This window comes from Papio anubis, chromosome 18 (assembly GCF_008728515.1).
Source record: "Papio anubis isolate 15944 chromosome 18, Panubis1.0, whole genome shotgun sequence".
Classification (NCBI taxonomy): Eukaryota; Metazoa; Chordata; class Mammalia; order Primates; family Cercopithecidae; genus Papio; species Papio anubis.
The window spans coordinates 62,714,643-62,742,127 of NC_044993.1; the positions used below are offsets into that span (position 1 = coordinate 62,714,643).

The following is a 27,485-nucleotide window of genomic DNA, read 5'->3' on the forward strand; positions in this document are numbered from 1 at the left end:
GGGTGAAGCAGGGGCTAGGAAGGGGTCTAGGGGTGGGGTCAGGCTCAGGGTTGGGGACAGGTTCTGTGGCCTCCTGGGGGGATCTGGCTGCAACGGAGGAGAGGACAGGGCTCTGTCCCCGGCGGGTGTGGAGACACCTGGGGTGGAGGAGGGTGTGTCAGGGAGCGTCCCAATAGGGCCTGGCGGCAGAAAGTGGAACCCGAGGTAGCGGGGCAAAAGCGGGGTCGCCAAGTCCGAAAGAGGCGTCCGAGAAGTGGCCGGAAGGCGCAGGGTCGGGGCCAGGGGCCCTCGAGGGACGGGTGCTGGGGCAGCTGCGAACAGGCGGGCGAGAGGGTCCAGAGGAGGGGTGCAGACGGCCGGAGCGGTCCCCGCCGGACGCCACGGCAGAAAGAGAAACCGAAAGTGGAGCTGGGGGCGGGGCCTGCGGGGGGCGGGGCCTCCCGCCGTCGCTTGCCCCGCCTCCCAGCTGGTTTAAAAGACTGGCGCAGGGGCGGGCGCCGAGCAGAGCGAGCTGCGGCCGTGGCAGCTGCACGGCTCCTGGCCCCGGAGCATGCGCGAGAGCCGCCCCGGAGCGTCCCGGAGCCCCCCGCTGCCCCGCCCGCGGCGCCCCGCGCCCCGCCGCCAGGTGAGCCGAGCCCTGGGCGAGGAGGCGGGAGGGAGGAGGAAGGGGAGTCCACGGCAGCCAGGAGTCGGGCGGGCCTCGGGGGCTGCAGGATGGGGTCGCGACTGCCACGCCCCTTGCCCCCGCCGGCCCCACCCAGGCAGCCCCCCGCGCGCGGGTCTCCGACAGCACAGCCTTTCTCTGGTCCTAGCCCAAATCTCCCGGACCAGGCGCGGGTCCTAGCCTCGCCAGCAGGCGGCGGGCGCGGGGCGGCGAGCCGGGGCCGGACGGCTGGAGCCGGAGCCGGCTGCTCTCCACGCCCCCCTCTCGGTGCTGCCTGGAGGCCGGACTCCGCCTCCACCGAGCCCCCACCCGCCGGGAAGAGTTCCGCGGAGTACAGAGCCCATTTTCTAGCTGTGCCCACTGAGGCTGAACGGTGCCGCGCGGACTTGGTGCTCCGCGCTCGCCCCCTAGGGCCGGATCCACCGGGAGCGCCGCCCTCCCTAGTTGCCCGGCTGGCGCTCACCTGCCCGGTCCCGCAGCGCCCCAGCTCACCGCCTTGTCTCCCCCGCAGCGCACCCCCGGACGCTATGGCCCACCCCTCCGGCTGGCCCCTCCTGTAGGATGGTAGCACACAACCAGGTGGCAGCCGACAATGCAGTCTCCACAGCAGCAGAGCCCCGACGGCGGCCAGAGCCTTCCTCCTCTTCCTCCTCCTCGCCCGCGGCCCCCGCGCGCCCGCGGCCGTGCCCGGCGGTCCCGGCCCCGGCCCCGGCCCCGGCCCCCGGCGACACGCACTTCCGCACGTTCCGTTCGCACGCCGATTACCGGCGCATCACGCGCGCCAGCGCGCTTCTCGACGCCTGCGGCTTCTACTGGGGGCCCCTGAGCGTGCACGGAGCACACGAGCGGCTGCGCGCCGAGCCCGTGGGCACCTTCCTGGTGCGCGACAGCCGCCAGCGGAACTGCTTCTTCGCCCTCAGCGTGAAGATGGCCTCGGGCCCCACGAGCATCCGCGTGCACTTCCAGGCCGGCCGCTTCCACCTGGACGGCAGCCGCGAGAGCTTCGACTGCCTCTTCGAGTTGCTGGAGCACTACGTGGCGGCGCCGCGTCGCATGCTGGGGACCCCGCTGCGCCAGCGCCGCGTCCGGCCGCTGCAGGAGCTGTGCCGCCAGCGCATCGTGGCCACCGTGGGCCGCGAGAACCTGGCGCGCATCCCCCTCAACCCCGTCCTCCGCGACTACTTAAGCTCCTTCCCCTTCCAGATCTGACCGGCCGCGCCCGCCGTGCAAGCAGCATTAACTGGGGTGCCGTGTTATTTTCTGTTATTTGCCTGGAGCTACGGGGTGGGTACCTTCCCCTGCCTGGGTTGGAGGGAGCGGGTGGGTGTAGGGGCAAGGCGCCTCCCGCCCTCGGCTGGAGACGAGGCCTGGAGACGAGGCTGCAGACCCCTTCTCACCTCTTGAGGGGGTTCTCCCCCTCCTGGTGCTCCCTCGGGGTCCCCCTGGTTGTTGTAGCAGCTTAACTTAACTGTATCTGGGGCCAGGACCTGAACTCGCACCCTCCTACCTCTTCATGTTTACATATACCCAGTATCTTTGCACAAACCAGGGGTTGGGGGAGGGTCTCTGGCTTTATTTTTCTGCTGTGCAGAATCCTATTTTATATTTTTTAAAGCCAGTTTAGGTAATAAACTTTATTATGAAAGTTTTTTTTTAAAAAAAAAAAAAAAAAAAAAGGTTTCTAGAACGTGTGCTTTGGCCAAAACTTTAACTTGGTTCTGAACAGGTCCAGGGAAGAGGGTCCTAAGGCTGACCTGCTGGGCTGCAGGTGGTGTACCGGGCCTGCTCTGTGGCTGGGCATCCCCCAGGGTTCCACCCACAACTCTCCAGGGAGAGAAACGGTTGGTCTAGTTTTGGCGTGTGTCCAGTAAGACAGCAGCTCCCGTTTGAGCGCTTTGTCTGTGCCAGCCCTAATTCTGTGCTTTGCATGCTTAAATTTACTTAATCCTATAGAGAGAGGCATAACCCTGTGAGGCACGGGCTCTTATCCCCATTCTACAGAAGAGAAAACCGAGTAAATCTGCCAATGGCCATTCCTGTCAAAGACAATACTTGGGCCGTTTTTTTGGCTGTCCACTAAGCATCTGCTTGAAATGGATAACAGAGAGGAAACTTCTTTGGTTCTATGACCACAACAGCTTCCAGGAAGAGGGTGGGGGTGGGGGCTTAGTGAGTTTTTGGAAGGAGGAGTGGCACATTCTGAACCAGCATCAAGGGATACTCATTTGAGATGAGATGGGGGATACAGGGCTGGGTCTAGCTTCCTTCTTGTCACGCTGTTCTGTCTTGTGTACTTTTTGGTGAACACACGACTTGGAGCCAGAAAGAGGCTCTGTGGTCTGTGGTGGCGGGAGGGTGCTGCTGGCGGCTAGGGCAATTCCCCTTGCCTCCCTGGGCCTCCACCTTTCTAAGGGCAACTTTCTGTGCATCATATAGGAGACTGATGTTTTCAGGAGCCAGGGAAGGGAAGGGTGGCTCCAGGATGTTTGTGGGGCTGGCCCACAGCACCACAAAGTGCCCAGGACCTGGGTTTCTGGCAACTTCTGTGTCTTTGGCCAGCCTGACACATGGACCATGCTGGTAACTCAACACATGGTGAACTGAGTCATTTTCAGGTTAAGGGTTAAGCAACCTGATGGATACATCACACTTCATCTTTAGAAGCTAAAGTGGCCCTCTTCAGCCTTGGACACACATATAATAGTGTCCTAATGCTTAATAATACCTTTCAGACTTGGAAGTACAGCATAAAATTAACTTGATGGTCGAAGAGCCAGAGCAGCCCAGGCCTGTCTTGGGGATTAAATAGGCTCCAGGCCTTTAAGGATGGCCAGAAGAGATTCAGGATCTCAGAGAGCTTTGGCCATTTCATCCCTTAGTAAGGTGAAGTGGGAGGGAAGGAGGTGATGTTTTACCTCGACCTCCAAAGAATCTCTGCTTTTTCTTTTTTTTTCTTTTGCCATGCCCCTGCCCTTCCTTCTCTGAGGTGGATTAAGTCCTGTCCTTGTTCTTTTCTGTCTGTTACCTCCTGTGGGCAGTGTTTGAAGAAACAGAAATCCAAGATGGCAATGCTTGGGGATCGGGTTGTAATACTAGTGATGCAGACCCTTAGTGACCACTTGCTGGCTGTGCTGGCCCCATTTGACAGATGGGAAAACAGGCTCAGAGAGGCAAAGCAGGACCACAAGGGGTGGAGCCAGATTTTGCAAACCCACTCAGGACTTTTTCAGAGACTGGGTACCACTAGGCAACCCGAGGACCTAACCGTTGCAGTAATAATAACAGCAGCAGCTGCTTGTATTTCTATGTAGCACTGACTGTGCAGGAGCCGCTCCCAGGTCCCGCATCACCTACTTGAAGCATTCAGCTCACACCCAGCCTTCTGATTTAGGTACTGTGAACATCTCCATTTTACAGATGGGAAAACAGGACCTCCTCAAAGGAGGGGTCAACTAGCAGGTAGCTTGTAATATGTTTTTTTTTCCCTTCTTTGAAAAAAGTATAAAAAACACATTTTCCTTACACAAGTGTTGGGTGTCCAAACCCATTCCCCCTGTAGAACTTGAAGCAGAACAGCTAAGAGTAAAGGCCCCTCTGATCACACTTCCCAGAGCTGGCCCCTTCCTCCTTTTATGAGTCATTTAAAATAAATCTATGCTAACATAGGTACAGTGACCTAAAGCCCTGGGACCTAAAACCCACGTCCCGTGTGACTAAAAGTGTGTGCAGGCACCACTGAAGGGGGAAAAGGCTGTGTGTGTGTGTGTGTGTGTGTGTGTGTGTGTGTGTGCGCGCGCGCATGCGCGCACTAGCGCCATGTGGCTTCCCGGGTGGTGTAGATCTCTCTCAAACCTCAGCTTCATGATTCAGCAGCGCTGACGTCAATTTACAAGAATGAAAAGTGAGAGGAGGGTTTGTGTGCGCAAGGGAGTGAGTTGGGGCCCCAGGTGCAGTGGAGGTGTCCTCCCCACTGAGCAGGTAAGCCAGGGCAGTGTGGCAGGCACCATGAGAAAGGAGGCACTCTTTGGAATGATGAGGACTGTGTGTGGGTGTGGGGACAGCCTGTGACCAGCCTCCAAGTCACCCCTGAGCTGAAAACTCTGGCCCCCATTTTCCATATGAGGAAATGGAGGCTCAGACAAGTGCAGATACCTACTCAAGGTGACACAGCTCAAAAGTGATGGCCAGGACTTGGACCAAGTCTATCCCACTCTAAACAAGATGGGTTTCTTACTTTTTTTTTTTTTTTTTTGAGGCAGAGTCTCACTTTGTCGCCCAGGCTGGAGTGCAGTGGCGCGATCTCGGCTCACAGCAAGCTCCGCCTCCTGGGTTCACGCCATTCTCCTGCCTCAGCCTCCCAGTAGCTGGGACTACAGGCGCCCGCCACCTCGCCCGGCTAGTTTTTTGTATTTTTAGTAGAGACGGGCTTTCACCATGTTAGCCAGGGATGGTCTCGATCTCCCGACCTCGTGATCCACCCGCCTCAGCCTCCCAAAGTGCTGGGATTACAGGCTTGAGCCACCACGCCTGGCCTTTTTTTTTTTTTTTTTAAAGACAGAGTCTCGCTATGTCACCTAGACTGGAATGCAGTGGCGAGATCACAGGTCACCACAGAATCAAACTCCTGGGTTCAAGCAATCCTCCCACCTCAGCCCAGGGACTGAGTAGCTGGGACTACAGGTGTGAGCCACCGCACCCATCTAGTTTTCTTGTTTTTGGTAGAGATGGGGCCTCACTATGTTGCCCTGGCTGGTCTCAAACTCCTGGGCTCAAGTGATCCTCCCACCTCAGCCTCCCAGAGTGTTGGGATTACAGGCATGAATCATTGTGCCCAGCCCAGGATGGGTTTCTTAGATAGTGGGAGAGGGGATGGGATAAGGGAGGACTCTGGTGAAAATGCATATTCCTAGGCCTCACCTCCTCCTACTTGATACTCCCAACCTTATCAGTAGGTACTGTCATTATCCCAGGAAGTGGCGAACTGAGCCTCTTCTATGACATAATAGGTAGAATGTGCTTAGCCCACGACTTAGCATGTAGTAGGTGCTAAATGCATCTCTGAATGATGAGGTGCCAATAATGATAGTTGAGGTTCATATAGCAAACACTGATTGAGCGCCTCCTATGTTACAAGCATTATCCTTTTTCTCCTCTTTTTTTCTTTTTTTCTTTTTTCTTTCTTTTTTTTTAAAGAGATGGGGTCTCACTCTGTTACCCAGGCTGGAGTGGAGTGGTGTGATCATAGCTCCTGTAGCCTTGACCTCCTGGGCTCAAGCGATCCTCCCACCTCAGCCTCCTGAGTAGCTGGGACCACAGGCGTGCACCACCATGCCTGGCTAATTTATTTTTGCCAAGATGGGGTCTCCGTATGTTGCCTAGGCCAGTCTTGAACTCCGGGACTCAAGTGATCCTCTCACCTCAGCCTCCCAAGATGCTAGGATTATAGGTGTGAGCCACTGCGCCCAGCCAGACATTAATCTAAGCCAAAAAGATATAGGAATGAACAAAATAGAGGGGTCTGACCCTTGCCTACGGAGTTTACATTCAGGGCCTTGGACAGTAAATAACTAAACACGAAATAAAGGAAAAGGAAGATTCCAAGTACATAGTGACAGTGGTCAGATAAAACTCGACAGGGTAGTTGGACAGTGAATAGGGCCCTTTTAGAGAGAAAGGTCAGGAGGTGACACTGAAATTATTGTGCCTGGAATGACAGGAAGGCGCCAGCCAGGCAAAGCCAGGAGATGAGATGAGCAGTCCACGCAGAGGGAAGAGCTAGCGCAAAGGCGCTCAGTCAGGAAGGAGTTCGGCCCATTCAAGAAGGCTGGCGGAGTGGGAGGGGTGAAGTGGGAGGGATGGGCAGGGGCCCGGGCACGTGGGGCCCTGTAGACCTTGGTGGAAAGCGTGGATTTCAAGATTGATGGGGGACGTGGAGGTGACCTGATCTGACCTGGCTGCTGGGTGGAGATGATCTGAGCAGAGGACCTGGGAGGTGGGCTTTGGCTTCCTGCCTCAGGTGTATATTTACAAGGGAGCGGTTCATTCTTGGCCAGGCCCCTTGGCTCCAGCCAATCAGACCAACGGCAAGGGAAGGCCACAGGACCTGCCTAGTGGATGCTGGGACAAGGTGGGTGTGGCCAGTTCCACCTGGATGCCAGCTTCGTACATCTCACCTGGCCTCCCACTGCCATCACTCAGAGCCTCCCCAGGGCTGGGAGTTTACCAGGAATAACACGGTGGGCTTGGCCTGATTTGGGGGTAGGGGGTATCTAGTTTCCCCCAGAGAAGGAAGCACAGTTTTCACCAAAGCACATTCACACAGTGACAACGGTGCCCAGGTGGGCGCTCAAATTATCCCAACCATGGTCCTGGCTCTGGGACCCAACAGACGACGCTCAGGGGAAACGGGTTCCAGGCTCTACAATGACTTTACGGCCCCAGTACAACCTTCCCTATCCCCTCCTTCCCCCGACACCCAGGGCGAGTCCGGCATCCCACACCGCAGCCCTGCGTGGCTCCCCACGCACACTGAAGGCCCACGTCCCACGACGGCCCAGGGGTCTGGGCAAGGCACTCACCGCGCTTCCTCCTGTTTCAGGTCCTTTGCTCGTGCTGCTCCCTGGTCCCGTGCATCAGGAGTGCCCTCTACCAGCCAGGGTCGGGGTCGAGGCAGATAAACGAAAACTGGTCAGTTTTTATCCAGCTGAGACCCCACGGCTCCTGCACTCTCGGCCCCCACGTGCCGCGCCAGTGACGTCATTGCGCCGCTCTCCCCACCAACCGCTGCCCCGGCCCACTCGGCGTGGCTCGGCCACGCTCGGCTTCACTTGGCTCGGCTCGGCCAAACTCGTCTTCCCTGGGCTTCCTCTCGGACTCCCGGAAGCACTGCTGGCCCCGCAGCCCTTCTGACCTTCACGTGGTTCCCAGTCCTCGTGGTCCGTCCTGCCTGCTGGGATCTCAGGGCTCTTGGAACAGCCCAGGCCCGGGAAGGGCATGTCCCAAGGGCATGCCACGTCAAGGCCAGAATAGCGAGCCCTCTCCCACACCCTGTGGTCCTCAGAGACCAACGTGGGCTCCCACCGCATTCCAGTCCACAGCAACCCCTGCCTACCCAGCCTCACATAGACCTTAGGTCTTGAACCTCTTTTCCTATCTGGAAATGAGGTTAAGAACTAGCCACCTCGTGAGTGAAGTTCAATCAAAGGATCCCTGAAAAGTGCTTAACACGTGATGTGTGCCCAGTCGTTGGAAACAGCCCTCTCTGCTTGATTCTTTCATTGCTGTTGGTTTTTTATTTGTTTTGTTGTTGTTGTTTGAAACACTGTCTTATTGACTGGGCGCGGTGGCTCACGCCTGTAATCCCAGCACTTTGGGAGGCAAAGGTGGGCGGATCACTTGAGACCAGGAGTTCGACACCAGCCTGGCCAACATGGTGAAACCCCATCTCTACTAAAAATACAAAAATTAGCCGGGCGTGGTGGTGTGCACCTGTAGTCCCAGTGACCAGGGATGCTGAGGTAGGAGACTCGCTTAAACCTGGGAGGCAGAGGTTGCAGTGAGCCGAGATCGCACCACTGCAATCCAGCCTGGCTGACAGAGCAAGACTCCGCCTCAAAACAAAACAAAAAAAACAAACAAACGAAAAACAGTCTCACTGTCGCCCGGACTGAGTGCAATGACACAATCACAGCTCACTGCAGCCTCAAAATCCCGGGCTCAAGCAGTCCTCCTGCCTCAGCCTCCCAAGTAGCTGGGACTACAGGCGTGCAACACCACACCTGGCTATTTTTAATTTTTTACTTGAGACAGTGGTCCTGCTATCTTGACCAGGCTGGTCTCAAAATCCCGGCCTCAGCGATTCTCCCACCTTGTCTTTCCAAAGTGCTAAGATTACAGGCATGAGCCACCACACCCAGCCAGAACTATAATAATAATAATTATTTTGCATCACACCAGCTGTGCAGAGGATTTGAATCAGCATTGCCATGAAGTCAGACCCACCTGGTCCCATTCTCAGCTTGCTTCTTGCTAATAACAGCAGTGGCTGCCAGCTCACCCATGTCACTAGACGCCAGGCATGATTCTAAGTAAATCATGCGTAGTATCCCAATTAATCCTCACAAGAACTGTATGAATCAGGTGTAACTATTATTACCCTCATTTTGCAATGAGGAAACTGGGGCATAGGGTTAAATAACGGGCTTGGTCACACTGCAGGTAGATAGCAGAGCCCTGGTGGGGGGTGGGTTCTAACCCCCGGCAGCTTAATTTTATAGCCATGCCTTCATTTTCATCTCTAAGCTGAGGCTGTCACACCAGTCACTGGAGCTTCACTTGTATGTTTTTTTGTTTATTTGTTTGTTTGTTTTGTTTTTTTCTTTTGCCAGATCTGTCCAAGTCCCCAGCTGTTCTGTTATTTAATTAATATTTTCTGCAAATTAAGTTACATGATTTCCTTAAGTAAATTTTATTTCAAGGGAAATGTTTCATTACATATGTGGAAGGTAGAATCACCCGCAACAAAGAGGTAACCCTTAAGTAATGCAACGAAATCCAAACAATGTAAGTTCTAGGTAGATACTGCTGTGTTCTAAGTATTTGCTGTGTTCTGAGCAAAAGGTCTGCTCCGTGTTTGGTTGAGAGACAGAAAAAGAAAGAAGGAGGCCAGGCACAGTGGCTCACGCCTGTAATCCCAGTGCTTTGGGAGGCCGAGGTGGGCGGATCACCTGAGGTCAGGAGTTTGAGACAAGCCTGGCCAACATGGTGAAACCCTGTCTCTACTAAAAATACAAAAATTATCCAGGCATGGTGGGGCACACCTGTAATCCCAGCTACTCGGGAGGCTGAGGCAGGAGAATCAGTTGAACCTTGGAGGCAGAGGTTTCAGTGAGCCAAGATCACTGCCACCGCAATCCAGCATGGGTGACAGACTGTCTCAAAAAAAAAAAGAAAAGAAAAGATAAAAAGAAGAAGAAGGAGAGGCTGGGTGCAGTGGCTCACGCCTGTAATCCCAGCACTTTGGAAGGTTGAAGTGGGTGGATCACATGAGGTCAGGAGTTCAAGACCAGCCTGGTCAACATGGTGAAACCCCATTTCTACAAAAATACAAAAATTAGCTGGGCATGATGGCAGGTACCTGTAGTCCCCAGCTATTTGGGAGATTGAGGCGGGAGAATTGCTTGAACCCAGGAGGTGGAGGTTGCAGTGAGCCAAGATTGCGCCATTGCACTCTAGCCTGGGTGACAGAGTGAGACTCTGTTTCAAAAAAAAAAAAGGGAGAAGGAGAAGGGGGAGTATTAGCAAGCATTAGAGAGGTGTTTATGGCACAATAGCACCAACATGAGACTTTCATTTTGACTTAAGCAGAAAGACTACAAGAGGATGAAAATATGAAATCATGGTTTCACAGAGGAGGAAGAGGCCTAAATGTTTTATGAAAATGTCCATGTTTCGCCTAAAACTCCCACCCAGAGACCCTCCAGGGCACTCGTCCCATGCCTGGAGAAACACTGCCAGCTGTGTGTTATTGACAAGTAGCCCCTTCAGTGATGCTGAGCCTCAGTTTTCTCACCTGTGAAATGGCATAGGCACCCAGAGCTCAGTGTGTGAAGGATTAAAAGAAAGTGGTAATAGGCCTGGCAAGGTAGCTAATGCCTGTAATCCCAGCACTTTGGGAGGCCAAGACAAAGGCAGGCGGATTGCTTGAACTCAGGAGTTTGAGGCCAGCTTGGGCAACATGGTTGAAACCCCATCTCTACCCAGAAAAAAAAAAAAAAAGCCAGGTGTGGTGGCATTCACCTGTAGTCCCAGCTATTCCAGAGGCTGAGGCACGAGAATCGCTTGAACATGGAAGGTGGATGTTGTGATGAGCCAAGGTCATGCCACTGCACTCCAGCCTGAGTGACAGAGTGAGACTCTGTCTCCAAAATAATAATTATAATAATAAAATAAATAGTGATAATAAACTGTGCAGCCCGGTGTACGTGCTCAACTAAAGGGATGATATTCCCAGGTCAGGCTGGATCCTAACTCAGGGGACCGTGGCTCTGTCCCCAGCTTTTACTGTTGAAAATGAAACCCCCAGCTTGCCCAGCTCTGGGCATCTTTCTGCCATTTGTTGCCGAGTCCTCTTATAGCCAGCCTGTTGACAGGAAAGGCCTCAGTTGCCAGAAGTTGGGTCAAAGTGAAACTGCCTCAGGTCCAGCCTGGGCAGGGATGTGGGGGCAGGGGAGGAAGGCACACTCAAGCCTTAAAGCAGGTCCCCCTTCACTGGATTCACAATGGGGAAACTGAGGACCAGAGATGTGGGCCCAGCTCCCTTTGCAGGCATTAGGAGGGAATTGGGTATGATTACCCAAATTGCAAATTTGATCACCTTATAACCCCAGTTATACACTTAGCTCCCACTGCAAATAAAAATTACTGTCAGCTCACCCTTATCTAGCACATTCTAGTTAGGTATTATTATTGTCTACTTTTACAGATGGGGAAACTGAGGCCAGGAGAGGTTATATTTCTTGTCCATGATTTCACAGGTAGTCGAAGTAAAAGAAGCAGTATTTGAACCAAGCAAGGTGACTCCACAGTGTTCCAGTAGCTCTCAACTGCTAGATATTCAAATATGACCCCTTTTCCATTAAACTTGAGGCCCCCCCACCATCTGGCCTCAATGTACATTTCCAACCACATCTCGTTCCTGTCACACTCCTCATCTGCTCCCGTTTACCCCAATTTCTCATGGTTCCCTAGGCTTTCCTAGCTCCCCAGGGAAAGCCTTTGCTGTTTTGCTTGCTTTCTTTTCACTTGGCAAACTCCTACTCAACCTTAAAAACCCAACTCAGCAAATACCTCCCCTAGGAGGCTCTCCTTGACTTTTTCCACTGGGTCCCACTGCCTCTGTTAAAGTCCACGTGAGGGACTGCCAAGAGGTTGCTCTGTCTTACAGATTGAGTGCCAAGAGGGCAGGGACCTCTCTGAGAGAGTTTAACCTCTGTAACATAAGCAAGTTTACTTAATCACTGATTAAACCACTTTGTGCCTCAGTTTCCCCATTTGTTGATCATGAATTATCATTGTCACTATCTCCCAGGACTATTAAGGGGATGTAAATGCTTGAATATCGTGAAGTGCTTAGAAGCATGCCTGGTACAAAGAAAGTTCTCTAGAAAAAAAAAAAAAAAATTCTCTAGAGATGAGATACCAGTCCCACATCAAGTGCAGATAATGGGCTAAGTAACCAAGGAGCAATGGCGACAAGGATGCAAATGGGGTGGGGCGCGGTGGCTCACACCTGTAATCCCAGCACGTGGGGAGGCTGAGGCGGGCAGATCACTTTAGATCTGGAGTTTGAGACCAGCCTGGGCAACATGGCGAAACCCCGTCTCTACTAAAAATACAAAAATTAGCCGAGTGTGGTGGTGTGTGTCAGTAATCCCAGCTTCTCAGGAGGCTGAGGCAGGAGAATCACTTGAACTCAGGAGATGGAGGTTACAGTGAGTTGAGATTGCACCACTGTTCTCCAGCCTGGGTGTCAGAGCAAGACTCCATCTCAAAAAAAAAAAAAAAAAAAAAAAAAAGGATGCAACGGAGGGAAGGAGGAACCAGGGCACAGGGGTGAAGGAGACACTAACTCAGCCCCTCCCCAGGTGCAGATATGGTGTCCCGCCCCATCATGTGTCAGGCATAAAACTGGTGAATATTTTCTTTCTTTTTTCTTTTCTCCAAATTCCTGGTTTAATAAAGACTTGTTTGTTTTGAGGAAAAAAGGTCCCAAACATCAGGCTGTTCACAAAAATAACCCACAGTATCAACGTTAGAAAGCAAATCTTTTTTTTTTTTTTTTTTTGAGACAGAGTCTCGCTCTGTCGCCCAGGCTGGAGTGCAGTGGCGCAATCTCGGCTCACTGCAAGCTCCGCCTCCTGGGTTCACGCCATTCTACTGCCTCAGCCTCCCAAGTAGCTGGGACTACAGGCGCCCGCCACCACGCCCGACTAATTTTTTTTTTTTTTGTATTTTTTAGTAGAGACAGGGTTTCATCGTGATAGCAAGGATGGTCTCAATCTCCTGACCTCGTGATCCGCCCGCCTTGGCCTCCCAAAGTGCTGGGTTTACAGATGTGAGCCACCACGCCTGGCTTAGAAAACAAATCTTAAGACTATAACACTAATTATTTTTCTAGAGGCTGCATTTGAGGTGCCAACTCTCATTCACAAAAATACATTGTTACATTTGTACATTTGTTACATTGTACATTGTTACACATGCCAACTCATTCACAAAAATACATTGTTACATTTGTGCATTTCTTACATCCTACATTGTTACACAGCACACTGATGTAGGACTGTAACACACATACTTCTAACTCAAAGCTGCTTTTAGGAGCTCATCAACTCAATAGATTGCCTTTGCAGTTAGGGAAGCAACTACTGAACTTATGTATGAATGAAAAGAACTGCACTCCCTACATGACAAGAGAATATTTTGGAGACAGTTGATAAAACCATACATCCTTTTTATTGTTAAGTCATAAAGAGGTGTCAAAATTAAAAGCAAAAATTACAGGGTAAGACTTAAAACTACGAGGAGTGTCAGAGGAAGTGAAAATGGGACTAGGCTCAGGGCAATATGAATTAATGAACATGGGAAGGACAAGGATGAGGAGGACGGTGAGCACATGCTGAAGATACTAGAAGAGAGGATCTGGTGAAACATTTGACCTTAGACAAGCACCTAGGCAAAGAAATAACGGGCTAAGATTTCTAAGCCCCTTTATGTGCTTACAAGTCATCTTCGCCATTGGCACTGTCTGTCATGCTCTCCTTCCTCAGCCTCCTTTTCATCATCCTTGATCAACTCCAGCTGGTCATCCTCTCATCTTCATTATCCTCATCATCCACGAGGTCCCTCTCCTCAGCAGAGTCATGTGCACCCCCCTCAGACTCTATCTTCACATGAGTCTCATGTGAGCTGCTGCTCTGCTCCTCTTCGGACTTATCATTCTTCATCTCTACTCCTTGTTTGCTCTGTTTCTTTTCCATTTTTTCCAGGTTTTCCAGGAGAGAATCCACGTTTCATTTTATCTGGGTCAACTCCTTCTTAATGACCTGAAGGTCATCTCCTTTCAACTTTCCGGACTTGGAAGATCCCTGCTGTCCACTCTTACAAATGAAGCCACTTTTGCCCCTTCGTGAAGTGTTTCCTCATACACGCTGACATTTCAAGGGCACTACAGCCCCAGCAATAGAAGGAGGAGGAGGTACACGTGCTGGGTAACTGCACATCCTATCAGAATAGTCCCATTAAAAGTCATAGTCCAAGTCAAAAGAGGAGCTGAGTAGAGGGATGGAGAAGGGTGTTCTGTTTCTGACCCATACATCTCCACTGCTGATCATTTCACGCCTGCTTTTCCTCGGTTCACTTTTGGCTCTGCAGCCAGGTTAATATCTAACACCCGGCCAGCGATTATTCTGCCTTCCGCTCCTGCTACACCAGCCCGGGCATTTCTCTCATTAACATATTGAACGAAAGCAAAGCCCTTATGAACAGCGCAGCCCACACTTTTGCCATACTTTGAAAAGATTGCCTCCACATCAGATTTCTTGACCACAAGAGTGTTGAGATTCCCAATGAACACACGTTCATGGGGCGAGGATCTGTCTTGTTGGTAACATTGCTGGCCATTGTGTTTGATGATAAGGTTTCTCACAAAGCCGAAAACGTAGCTGAAGATCAAAAAGATCTCACAGGAGCAGGGAGGGAGAAGAGATTCAATTCTGAGTCTCCTACTCCTGGGTTCTACGTGGCGAAGCCAACTGCTGCTCGAGGTCGGCAACACGGCCACAACCGCTCAGTCTTCATCTCTTCACCCCCACCCCCTTTCTTTAAAAAAAAAAATAGAGGCTGGGCTCGGTGGCTCACGCCTGTAATCCCAGCACTTTGGGAGGCCGAGACGGGTGGATCACGAGGTCAGGAGATTGAGACCATCCTGGCTAACATGGTGAAACCCCGTCTCTACTAAAAATACAAAAAAATTAGCCAGGAGTGGTGGCAGGCGCCTATAATCCCAGCTACTCGGGGGACTGAGGCAGAAGAATGGCCTGAATGCAGGAGGCAGAGCTTGCAGTGAGCCAAAATTGTGCCACCGCACTCCAGCCTGGGCAACTGAGCGAGACTCCATCTCAAAAAAAAAAAAAAATAGAATCTTCCTATGCTGCCCAGGCTGGTCTCGAACTCCTGGGCTTAAGCAAGCTACCTGCCTCAGCCTTCCAAAGTGCCAGGATTACAGGGGTGAGCCACCACACCTGGCTGCAAACATTCTCTTAATGGTTGTATTTATTTCAGTGTGTATTAGGGGAAAATGTATCTCATAAAACCTTAGATGTTATGGTTATTATTCCCCGAGACAACACTAAAGTAGACATTTAGATTTCTTTAATGTTCAGGGGAACATTTGTTTAGAACAATATGGTAAAAAATTGTTTTTGGGCGTGGTGGGTGACATCTGTAATCCCAGCACTTTTGGAGGCCAAGACAGGTGGATTGCTTGAGCCCAGAAGCTCAAGACCAGCCTGGGCAATATGGTGAAACCCCATCTCTACAAAAAATACAAAAATTAGCTGGGCCTGGCAGTGCACATCTATAGTCCCAACAAGCAGGAGGCTGAGGTGGGAGGATCGCTGAAGCCTGGGAGGTCAAGGCTACAGCAAGCTGTGATTATACCACTGCACTCCAGCCTGGGGTGACAGAGCGAGACAACAATAACAAAACAACAGATAACACACATACAGTAATAACAAAAACATTGTCTTACGTGAATGAGGCAGTTTGAGGAATGCTGAATAAAGACAAGTGAGAGAGGCATATTGGGGGAAAAGAGACAGAGAGATAGACAGAAGGGGAGAGAAACAAAGAGAGAGTTGGGGAGATAAGGGAGAAAGGGATGGAGCCACCCAGAGAGGATGGAGAGAGAAGGAGCAACACATACAGATGGACGGACAGAGAGGGAGAGGAGAGAAGGGGGGAAATGGGAAGGAAATTCAAGGGGAAAATGAGAAGGAAAAGAAGGAAGAAAAGAGAAAACAGGGAGAGAACCTAAGGACAACAGAAAGGAGACATGGATGAACGAATGAGTGAGTGAAGGAATGAATAATCTAAGGCATGTATAAAATAAACGGCGAGGCCGGTTGCAGTGGCTCACACCTGTCATCCCAGCACTTTGGGAGGCCAAGGCAGAAGGATGGTTGGAGCCCAGGAGTTTGAGACCAGCCTGAGCAACATAGCGAGTTCCCTGTTTCTACAAAAAATACAAAAATTAACCAGGTGTGGGCCGGGCGCGGTGGCTCAAGCCTGTAATCCCAGCACTTTGGGAGGCCGAGACGGGCGGATCACGAGGTCAGCAGTTCGAGACCATCCTGGCTAACACGGCGAAACCCCGTCTCTACTAAAAAATACAAAAAAAAAACTAGCCGGGCGAGGTGGTGGGCGCCTGTAGTCCCAGCTACTCGGGAGGCTGAGGCAGGAGAATGGCGTAAAAACCCGGGAGGCGGAGCTTGCAATGAGCTGAGATCCGGCCACTGCACTCCAGCCTGGGCGACACAGCGAGACTCCGTCTCAAAAAATAAAAATAAAAATAAAAAAAATTAACCAGGTGTGGTAGTGCATGTCTGTGGTCCCAGCTACTTGGGAGGCTGAAGCAGGAGAATTGATTGACCCGGGAAGTCGAGGCTGCAGTGAGCTGACTGTGCCACTGCACTCCAGCCTGGGCGACAGAGCAAGATCATGTCTCAGTAAATAAACTAATAAATAAATAAAGGATAAATGGACGAGCCAGGGGCCAGGAGCCAGGATGCAGACTTTCAGATGCTGTGTCCTGCCCGGCAACCCCCAATGACGGCTGCCCACTGCACCCACCCTCATGCCTGTGTCGCTGGGGCCAAACAGAGCCACTCTGGGCTCCAGGCCTGGTCTACGTCCCGAAGTGGTGGCTATTACTTGACTCTAAGAGGCTGTGACTGCACCACCGTCCCCTCCCCACTGAGAACCCTGGGCACCTGCTTTGCTCCAGCCCCAGAAAACTGAAAGTAAAAGCCGTCCTAATCACCCTTTGCCCCAGCCTTCCTGTCCCTCAACTGGTTTCTTAGAAATCAGCCGCCTGGGCTTCCAGGTGCAGCCTGGACTTCCTCTCCTGCCTAAAGGCCCCCTCCTTCGGGAAGGTGTCATGCTGCCAGCAAAGCCGCAGTAGGAGACCTGTGCTGGAGTCGGGTGACCCCGAGAAAGCTTGGAAGGCATCTGCCGATCCTGCAAACGTTGATTCAGTGCCTTTGCATGCCAGGCACAGAGCAGTCAGAGGAATCTGAGCTGTTCATAGTTAGGATAAAAAGGATATAGGTGCTGGCTCACACCCGTAATCCCAGCACTTTGGGAGGCTGAGGTGGGCAGATCACTTGAGGTCAGGAGTTCGAGACCGGACTGGCCAACATAGTGAAACCCCATCTCTACTAAAAATACAAAAATTAGGCAGGTGTGGTGGTGAGAGCCTGTAATCCCATCTACTCGGGAGGCTGAGGCAGGGGGATCACTTGAACCCAGGAGGCAGAGGTTGCAGTGAGCCGAGATTCTGCCAGTGCACTCCAGCCTGGGTGACAGAGCAAGACACTGTCTCAAAACAAACAAACAGACAAACAAAAAAACAACCAACGTACCAACCAACCAACCAACAAAACAAAAAAAACCAGACTTAGACATGGCTTGAATACTACCTGATCCAGGCCTCAGCAGGAGCATGGCTAATCAGGCCTAGGAACTGTGGGGAGGATGATAGGAGATGTGAAGTCAGGGAAGGCTCCCTGGAGGAGTTGCTGTCTGAGTCTTCAAACATGGGTGGGAAGGAGTTTACCCCAGAAGCTTCAGTGGGAAAGGCATCTCAGGCAGAGGGGACAGCATCAGCAAAGGCCTGGAGGTGTGATCTCTAGCAATGGGCCTGTGTTATCTACCATCATTGGAATAACTGGCCCTGTAGTAGCCATGTGCTATGGTTTGAATGTTTGTCACCTCCAAAGCTCATGTTGAAACTGAATCCCCAGTGTGGCAGTATTGAGAGACGGGGCCTTTAAGAGGTGACTGGATCAGGAGAGACCCATGGCTTAGTGGATGAATGAGTAATAGATGAATGGGTTATCATCGTTGTGGCCCTGGTGGCTTTGTGAGAAGAGGGAGAGAGATGTGAACAAACACACTCAGCCCCCTCACCATGGGATGCCCTGTGCTGCCTCGGGACTCTGCACTGAGTCCCCACCAGCAAGAAGGCCCTCACCAAATGCAGTCCTTGATGTTGGACTTCTCAGCCTCCAGAAGTTTTCTTTATAAATTACCCAGTTTCAGGTGTTCTGTGATAAGCAACAGAAAATGAACTAAGGGCCAGGCACAGTGGCTCATGCCTGTAATCCCAGCACTTTGGGAGGCTGAGGCAGGCAGACCACCTGAGGTCAGGAGTTCGAGACCAATGTGGCCAACATGGTGAAACCCCATCTCTACAAAAATACAAAAATCAGCAGGGGCATGGTGGCAGGCACCTGTAATCCCAGCTACTCAGGAGGCTGAGGTGAGAAAGTCGCTTGAACCCAGGAGGCAGAGGTTGCTGTGAGCCAAGATTGTGCCACTGCACTCCATCCTGGGTGACAGAGCAAGACTCCGTCTCAAAAACAAAAAAAAAGAAAATGGACTATGACAGCATGTTTCTCTATTTTTTGCAAGGGAAGAAACTGAGGTTTAGAGAAGTGTTATCTGCCCAAGACTGCACAGCCTGAGTGGAAATCCAAACTTTTCTCACATGAGATACAGGCAGTGCCCCGATCCCCATCACGGCTGTCACATCCGGACCAGGGCCCAGGTTCCCACTCTACCCTTAGGGACTAACTTAAATCCTTGGCACCATCCCATGTTTGGGAGTAGAAATAAGGCTTAGAGAGTTAAGTGACTTACAGAGCTTGGATTCACACTCAGGTCGATTGGAGCCCAAAGTCCCTCCTCCTTCTGCTATATGAGGAGTCCCAGCCCTAAGAACATAGACCTGAGCCGATGGTCTCTGTCCCACATTCTAAGGAGCTGGAGGGCTGGAAAGCAGAAACCATGTGTGGAGTACTGTGAGCCAGAGTTTTGCTCTCAGAGAACTGTCCGGCCCCCATGCTGTACGGTCCTGAAGGAGCTGTCAATCACAGCACCCTGGCCAGAGATGGGGACCAGACTAGCCAATCAGAGTTCCCCATACCCCAGTTCAGGGTAGGGACATGAACTAAGCTGGACCAATCAGACACCTCCCTTTTCAGTTGAAACTAACAGAAAGTCTTCTAAATTAGGGCCCAGTTTAGCCAATGTGCCCAATGTATCAAGAGAGTTGATGAGAAAGACACGAGACAGAGCCCTGGTGCATGTGTGAGTGCCTGTATCCAGCCATGCCTGAAGTCCACGTTGATGTCCTTGTTCCATGCGCCACATTTCCTTTTTCACTTATGCTGCCTAAGTCATGTTTCTGTCACTTACAACCCAGAGTCCTAGGTAATTGGAGTCTGGTGAAAAGCAGGGGTCAGAGGTCAGGTTTGGCTGGAATGAAGTGAAATGGAGCCATGTGTCATAAGAAGAGACACAATGATCTTCCAGCGTGAAAGAGCCAAGACCAGTTTTGCCAGGAGCTGGGGCCAACAGTGGCCCCCGTCACTTGCTGATGTCTGTGGTCAAGGAAAGCTTGAGGGAGAGCAAGTGGAACACAGGGCTTCTACGTTTTCATACCCCCTGATTAACGGTTGCTTTATTTATTTAGTTAGTTAGTTTTGAGTTGGAGTCTTGCTGTCGCCCAGGCTGGGGTGCTGTGGCACGATCTTGGCTCACTGCAACCTGTGCCTCCTGGATTCAAGCGATTCTCCTGCCTCAGCCTCCCGAGGAGTTGGGATTACAGGCATGTACCACCACATCCAGCTAATTTTTGTATTTTTTATAGAGACAGGGTTTCATCATGTTGGCCAGGCTGGTCTCGAACTCCTGATCTCAAGTAATGCTCCTGCCTTGGCCTCCCAAAGTGCTGGGATTATAGGCATCAGCCACCGCACCTGGCCTCATGGTTGCTTTTAATAACTCAGTATTTATTAGAGCAGTTTTAGGTTTACATCAAAATGGAATGGAAAGTACATAGTGTTCCCATGTTCTCCCTGCCCCCACGTGCACAGCCTCCCCCTCATTAACATTCCCCACCAGCCCACATTATTTTTTTAATTTCCACATTTGTTTCAAAAAATGTTTAAAGAACCTACCAATAACATATTAAATTATACACACACACACACACACACATGTGTGTGTGTATGTGTAATGTAGGTATTTCTAACCTGATTTCTGCAGATACACACATATATATAGTTTTTTCTTTCTCTTTTTTTGAGACGGGGTCTTGCTCTGTCACCCAGGTTGAAGTGCAGTGGTGTGATCACGGTTCACTGCAGCCTCAAATCCCTTGGGTTCAAGTGATCTTCACACCTCAGTCTCAGAGCAGCTGTGACCACAGGCACGTGCCACCACATCTGGCTAATTTAAAAAATTATTTTTATGGATACAGAGGGCTCACTATGTTGCCCAAGTTGGTCTCGAACTCCTGACCTCAAGTGATCTTCATGCTTTCGTCCCCCAAATTGTAGGGATTATAGGAGTGAGCCACTGCACCCAGCCTATTCTCTCTTTAGAAAAGAAAAGATACCGTTCCTTATGGCCCATACTGAAACACACCTTTTTTCCACTTAGCATTTCATGAGCATCTGTCTAGGTCATTGGCTGGCTAGGGAGGAACTGTCATCCCCATCTGGGCAGTAAGGAAGCCCAGGCCCAGCCAGAATGGGGAAGGGACCCAGTGTTGACCTCAGGATGTGCTTTACTTCACCAAGCGTTCCTAACTGTCCACTGCAGTTTTGTTCCCTTTTCATGGATGGGAAAACTGAGGCTTAGACTGGGGAAGTCACTCCGGCTGGGAGCCCCAAAGCCCTGGGCCAAGTGGGATGGGGCTGCTGGTCAGTCCCTGTGAAACTAGACACAACAAAGGCTTTGAGGCTGTGTTGTGAGAGGAGGGAGACTGGCCTCCTAGGGAACCTGCATGGAGGCATGGCACTCCAGTCCCTGAGGGACAGCCTTGCCTCCCTCCTGCCTCTGCCGAATTGCTGGCCCTGGGGACGTGCTGCTGTTCAACTTTTCAGGATCCATCTGGTACAGAGATACTCCATGGCTCTGGCTCAAACAGCGATGGCACGCCAGACACTGCTAGGAGCGCCACGTACACTGTCTCAGTCATTCTTTCTACCACCCCATAGGGGTCAAACTGTCACCATCTCCACTTCTCAGATGAGAAAACTGAGGCCCGGAGAGGTGAAACAACTTACTCAAGGCCTCACAGCTAACATGTGGCAAGGCCAAAATTATCCTTCAGTGAGGTTTTTGTTTTGTTTTGTTTTGTTTTGTGATGGAGTTTCACTCTTGTCCCCAAGCTAGAGTGCAGTGGCATGATCTCAGCTCACTGCTGCAATCTCCACCTCCTGGGTTCAAGTGATTCTCCTGCCTCAGACTCCTGAGTAGCTGGGATTACAGGTGCATGCCACCATGCCCAGCTATTTTTGTATTTTTAGTAGAGATGAGTTTTCACCATGTTGGTCAGGCTGGTCTCGAACTCCTGACCTCGTGATCCGCCCTCCTCGGCCTCCCAAAGTCCTGGGCTTACAGGTGTGAGCCACTGTGCCTGGCCCTTCAGTGATGTTTGAAGCCAGACAGAAGCATTAATATCCAGGTTGAAAACTTTATAAATGAGTTTTACTTTTTTTTAAGCCAGGGTCTTGCTCTGTTGCCCAGACTGTAGTGCAGTGGCATGATCCTAGCTTACTGCAGCCTTGAACTCCTGGACTCAAGCAATCCTCCAGCCTTAGCCTCCCAAGTAGCTGGGATTATATAGACTGTGCTACCACACCTGGCTAATTTTGTTTTGTTTTGTTTTGTTTTGTTTTTGTAGAGACAGAGTCTATGTTGCCTAGGCTGATCTCGAACTCCTGGCCTCAAGTGATCCTGCATCAGCCTCCCAAAGTGTTGGGATTATAGGCATGAGCCACTGCCCCTGGCGGCCAACTCTGTAAATTATTAACTACACACACACACACACACACACACACACACACACACACACACCCCACACATGCTTGCACACACATGTGACAGCTGGCTGAGTTGTCTTATGTGGTATGCCACAGGGCTCTGGCCTCAGCTAATGCTCTTCCTTCCTTCTTCCTGGATTCCCTCATGAGGAGCCAGACAACCTACTTACTGCAAGGACAGTGAACTCACTGGGCAACAGAGCCAGAATCCCAAAGAAACCCTGGACTGGGACACTGAGCGGGTACAAAGATTTGAAGACATAAATGTCCTACATTTGGCTTTAAAAAATCAATTGCTCCAATAGAGGGTGACTTCTCTTTTTTTTTTTTGAGACAGAGTCTCACTCTGTTGCCCAGGCTGGAGTGCAGTGGCGCCGTCTCAGCTCACTGCAACCTCTGCCTCCCAGGTTCAAGTGATTCTCGTGCCTCAACCTGTAGCTGGGATTACACCATGCCCAGTGAATTTTTTGTGTTTTTAGTAGAGATAGGGTTTCACCATGTTGGTCAGGCTGGTCTCGAACTCCCGACCACAAGTGACCTGCCTGCCTTGGCCTCCCAAAGTGCTGGGATTACAGGCTTGAGCCACCATACCTGGCCTAGGGTGACTTCTGATCTTAACACTATAGTGGGATAAAAACTCAAGATTAACCGTGAGCACGGTGTGGCTTGCACAAGTTAATGTAGCAATAGGGCCATCCCCAGCAAGCATGTGCCAAATGAGGAGAGACTGGGTCTCACTCTGGAGTGAGACAGCCAGAATGAGAAGGGACGTAGAATGAGGCCGTGCTGGCTTATGTGCTGTATACACGTGAATCCTGAGCTCTGACACCATGCCTGCACAGGCTCACACTTGTGGGTGACAGTAAGTGGTGAAAACTGAATGGAGAACGTTTATATCTGTCCTGGGTGCACAGTGTGCTCAGTAAGTGGAAGCGTCTGTGGGTTTGACAAGGAGAGGATGGGTGAAAGAATTAGGAGCGCTGTCATCATTATTATTGGCGACATATCATTAGTAGGAGATATAAGAGATACAAGATATATATTATGGCTAGTACGGTGGCTCACACCTGTAATCCCAGCACTTTGGGAGGCCAAGGCAGGAAGATCGCTTGAGCCCGGGAGTTCAAGACCAGCCTAGGCAACCTAGTGAGACCCCTGTCTCTACAAAAAAATAGTATTTTTATTTGAAAAAGTATTATAATATAAGGCCTATTGTTTATTGAGCACCTATGATATGCAAGCACTCTGCTAAGCACTTTGCAGGATCTCATTTCGGTCTTCAGTTTTCCAGATAGGTCATGTTAGAGCAGCATAGAAAACTGCTGGTTTCGGAGGTCGAAACCACGAGAGTGTTGGCAATTTCATATGGCTCAAGCTAATATCATTTTCATTTTATAGAGGAGGAAACTGAGGCCCAGAGGGACCACAAGCCTGACAGTCTTTCCTTCCCAAAACCAGGTTAAGAAAACCCCGCTGGCCTGGAGGCTTCTGCCTTTTCAGGGGAATTAGATTTTGTCCTTGGTTCTTCCTCCTCACTCCCCATCTCACTCTGCCCCCGCGCCCACCACCCCGCCCCATTGTGGCCAGGTCTATATTTACAACTGGGGTTTCTGTGAACTGGGGAACTGAGGAAGTGACTTATCCCAAAGTCATCACCGAGATGGTGGTACCCTAGAATCTGAGTTCTGAGCCACCACACCTCCACCAAAGTGAGGTTTTAGCCCCTTCTCTGGATTTCTAGGGCCCAGCCAGCCAGAAACAGAAACTATCTGTCTGCCTCCAGCGGGGCCCCTGTCTGGTGGGCAGGATGAATGGGGTGGAAGATTTATCTCCATTTCTTTTCTTTTCTTTCTTTCTTTCTTTTTTTTTTTTTGGAGATGGAGTCTCGCTCTGTTGCCCGGGCTGGAGTGCAGTGGTGCACTCTCAGCTCACCGCAACCTCTGCCTCCCGGGGTTTGGTTCAAGTGATTCTCCTGCCTCAACCTCCTGAGTAGCTGGGATTACAGGCGCCCACCACCACGCCTGGCTAATTTTTGTATTTATACTAGAGACAGGGTTACACCACGTTGACCAGGCTGGTCTGGAACTCCTGACCTCAAGTGATCTGCCCACCTCGGCCTCCCAAAGTGCTAGGATTACAGGCGTGAGCCACCGCACCCAGCCTTGTGCTCATTTCTCTGACAGCAACATTGAGGCACATCTGTGCTAAGTCTCATTGTCAGCTGCCCTGAGAAGCTTGTTCAGGGGCAGAAAGAAGAGGAAGTGGGTTTCTGGGCACACAGGGGTCCCGGGCTGGTCCAGCCTAGCCTGAACATCACAGGGACTGGTGGAGCAGCCCCTGCCCCACGGTTCCTGGGGATGCCGGTGACCTGGCAGCCAAGCTGAGGGCCGCTGGGCTGCAGGGTGGAGTGCCGCTTCCAGGTAGTCAGACTGAGATAGACGCGGCCGCGGAGGCAGCGGAGGAGGAAGGGGGCAGCCTTGTCCCCGCTGCGCGCAGCCCGCCCGCCAGGCACAGCCGGTCTTCGGGGAAGTCGCCGAGTTGGAGTTCCAGGAAACGATAACGCTTGTTGAAACCTCTTTCTTGTGGCCTGGTCTCGTCACATGGCTTGATGGGGACCAACGTCAGGCAGGGCCACAGGTCTGGGCCTGCTCGCACCCGACAGCCGCTGCCACCCCCGGCTCCACTCCCCCCGTGAAGAGGGAGGAGGGGGTTGGGCAGGAAGGTGGGCATTTGCTGCTTCCCCATCCCAGGCACAAGCAGACTGGTCCCCGCTGGCTCTTTTCACCCCAGTAACACTCCTTGTAAACTGGCGGAGCTGGCCAGGCCTCACATGCCCCCTCCAGCAAAGCTGACTGAGAATGCCTAGGCCACAGGCTTGCTGTCAAAGTGAGGAAAGAGCTTCCTCCTGCCCCTGGAACATAGTAGATACCGAGGATCTAGACATCTTTGTTTTCTCCTTTCTTTTCTTTTTTTTTGGTAGAGACAGGGTCTTCCTATGTTGCCCAGGCTGGTCTCAAACTCCTGGGTTCAAGGCATCCTCCCACCTCATCCTCCCAAAGTGCGGGGATTACAGATGTGAGCCACTGTGCCTGGCCAGAACTAGCAATGATTTCCTCCTTTCCTGTGAAACCAGGGAATGTGTCTTTCCTCTTTCTAGAGCAGGGTCTGTTTTTTTCTTTTCTTTTCTTTTCTGCTTTCTTTCTCCCTTTCTTTCTTTTTCTTGCTTGCTTTCTTCTTTCTTCCTCCCTCCCTCCCTCCCCTCCCCTCCCATCCTCCCTCTCCTGTCCTCTCCTCTTCCCTCCTCTCCCCTCCCCTCTCCTCTCTTCTCGTCTTCTCCTTCTTCTTCTCCTTCTTCTGCTTCTTCTTTTTCCTCCTCCTCCTCCTCCTTCTTCTCCTCTCTCTCTCTCTTTCTCTCTCTCTCTCTCGGCAGAGTCGCTCTGTCACCCAGGCTGGAGTTCAGTGGCTTGATTTCAGCTCACTGCCACCTCCATCTCCCAGGTTCAAGTGATTCTCCTGCCTCAGCCTCCCAAGTAGTTGGGATTACAGGCATGTGCCACCACACCCGGCTAATATTTTTGGTTTTGGGGGGGCATTTTTAGTAGAGACGGGGTTTCATCATGTTGACCAGGCTGGTCTTGAACTCCTGACCTCAAATGATACACCCACCTTGGCCTCCCAAAGTGCTGGGATTATAGGTGTGAGCCACTGTGCCCAACCAGAACCAGAAATTCTTTACTCCTGTCCTGTGAAGTCAGGGAACGTGTCTGATCTTTCTAGAGCAGGGTTTCTCGACCTTGGCTCTATTGACATTCAGAGCCAGGTATGGGAGGCTGCGCTGTGCATTGTAGGACATTTAGCAGTGACCCCGTCCTCTACCCACTAGATGCCATTAGTTCCCACCCCTACCACGATTTGTAACACTGAAAATGTCTCCAGACATGGCCAGATGTTCCTTGTGTGGAAAAACCCGGATTTAGATTCAGCACCCGGCACATAGTAGTTGCTCAATAATTAGTAGGTCTTCAACCAGCATTTCTGGTTCATTTTTATACCCCATCACCTGGCATCCTAGGGGTGCCAAGGAGTAACTTGGGAGTCCATTTACCCTCCAGTCTCTATCAGCACCCATCATAAATATACTATCTAAATAAAACCTGTCCTGGAGGCTTAGAGTTTGAGGATAGCAAGGTGAATTGAGGTGGGTCAGTATGAAACAAGGAGTGAAGGGAAAGGCCACATGCCTGTCAGGGAGATGCCCCTGGCCCCATCCTGCTGCTTGGTCCCTGGAAGCTGATAGCCTGCTTTCTCTGCAGTCAGGAGGCCAGAGGGATCCTCTCAGAAGACACTTCCAATGCTGGCTTTGGGATCTTACAAGGACAGCCAGATCCCAACAAGCCTCACCTGTCCATACGTCCTGCCACAGGCATGAAGCTTCCAAGTGTCTTCACTTTCAAGTATCTTTTTCAGTTCCCTGCTCTTCAATATGAACGTGCAATGGAGGGTCACTGAACCCCTGAGAGTAGCTTGTAAAATGAAAGTCAAAAACCGAAGCCAAGAGAGGAAAAGAACTCCAAAAAAAAAAAAAAAAAAAAAAAACAGAGCCAGGCAGGGAGCAACAAAAGTCTTCAAGGAAATAAGGAAGCTTCAGATAAATAAAACATATTGCATTCATATAAGAAGAATAAGATGCTGTGAAAAGGAACACTCAGAATAAGAGAATAAGAAATAACTAGAGGCTGGGCACAATGGCTTACACCTGTAATCCCAGCACTTTGGGAGGCCGAGGCAGGAGAATCTCTTGAGGTCAGGAGTTCAAGACCAGTCTGGCCAACATGGCAAAACTCCATCTCTACTGAAAAGACAAAAAAAAAAAAAAAAAATCAGCTGGATGTGGTGGAACGTGCATGTAATCCCAGCTACTCAGGAGGCTGAGGCAGGAGAATCGCTTGAACCCGGGAGGTGGAGGTTGCAATGAGCAGAGACTGAGCCACTGCACTCCAGCCTGGGTGACAGAGCAAGACTCCATCTCAGAAACAAGACAAAACAAAACTAGAAAGGTGATAGCAGAAATAAAAACTTCAATATCAGTATTGCAAGAGAAAGCTGAGAAAATCTCCCAGAAAGACAAAGGACTGGAATATATGAGAGAAAGGATAAGAAAATGAGGGATTATCCCATAAGATACAACTTCTAACTCAAAGAAGGTAGAAAGAAAAGAGACAACAGAGGGAATAAATGATCGAGGATAGTCTACAAAAAAAATTCCGTCAGCTAGGCACAGTGGCTCACACCCATAATCCTATAATCCCAACTCTTCGGGAGGCTGATGCCGGACGATTACTTGAGCCTCAGCCTCCTAAGTGGCTGCAACTACAGTTGTGTGGTAGCGAGCCCAAATCCACAGTTGTGTGTGGGAAGGAACAAATCCACAGTTGTGTGGTATGCAGCCTAAATCCACATGCTGTGTGGTAGCTGCAGCCCAACCACAGTTGTGTGGTGCTGCAGCCCAACCACAGCCAGGTGCAGCAGCCCAACCACAGTTGACTTCATAAAAGGGTGATTTTTCAGTGGGCTCACTTAATCACAGTGGAAGTCTCTAAAGGTGGAATTAATAGACGGGTGGCTCACGCCTGTAATCCCAGCAT

The 27,485-nt window shown here is 51.1% G+C and overlaps 1 protein-coding gene and 1 pseudogene across 1 annotated transcript; one reads left to right on the top strand and one right to left on the bottom strand.

Moving 5' to 3' along the window:
• The first annotated feature begins 496 nt into the window (after positions 1–496).
• SOCS1 (suppressor of cytokine signaling 1) lies at positions 497–4,387 on the top strand. The gene is made up of 2 exons (XM_031658477.1): positions 497–625; positions 1,176–4,387. Exon 2 carries the CDS (start codon positions 1,226–1,228, stop codon positions 1,871–1,873), a length of 648 nt encoding a protein of 215 aa, XP_031514337.1. The 5' UTR covers positions 497–625; positions 1,176–1,225; the 3' UTR covers positions 1,874–4,387.
• Positions 4,388–13,075: 8,688 nt separating this feature from the next.
• On the bottom strand, positions 13,076–14,633 carry LOC103880316 (annotated as a pseudogene).
• Between the last annotated feature and the right edge of the window lie 12,852 nt (positions 14,634–27,485).

Excerpts from the sequence above, each read along its gene's own strand:
- SOCS1 (XM_031658477.1), top strand. The coding sequence starts at position 1,226 with ATGGTAGCACACAACCAGGTGGCAGCCGACAATGCAGTCTCCACAGCA.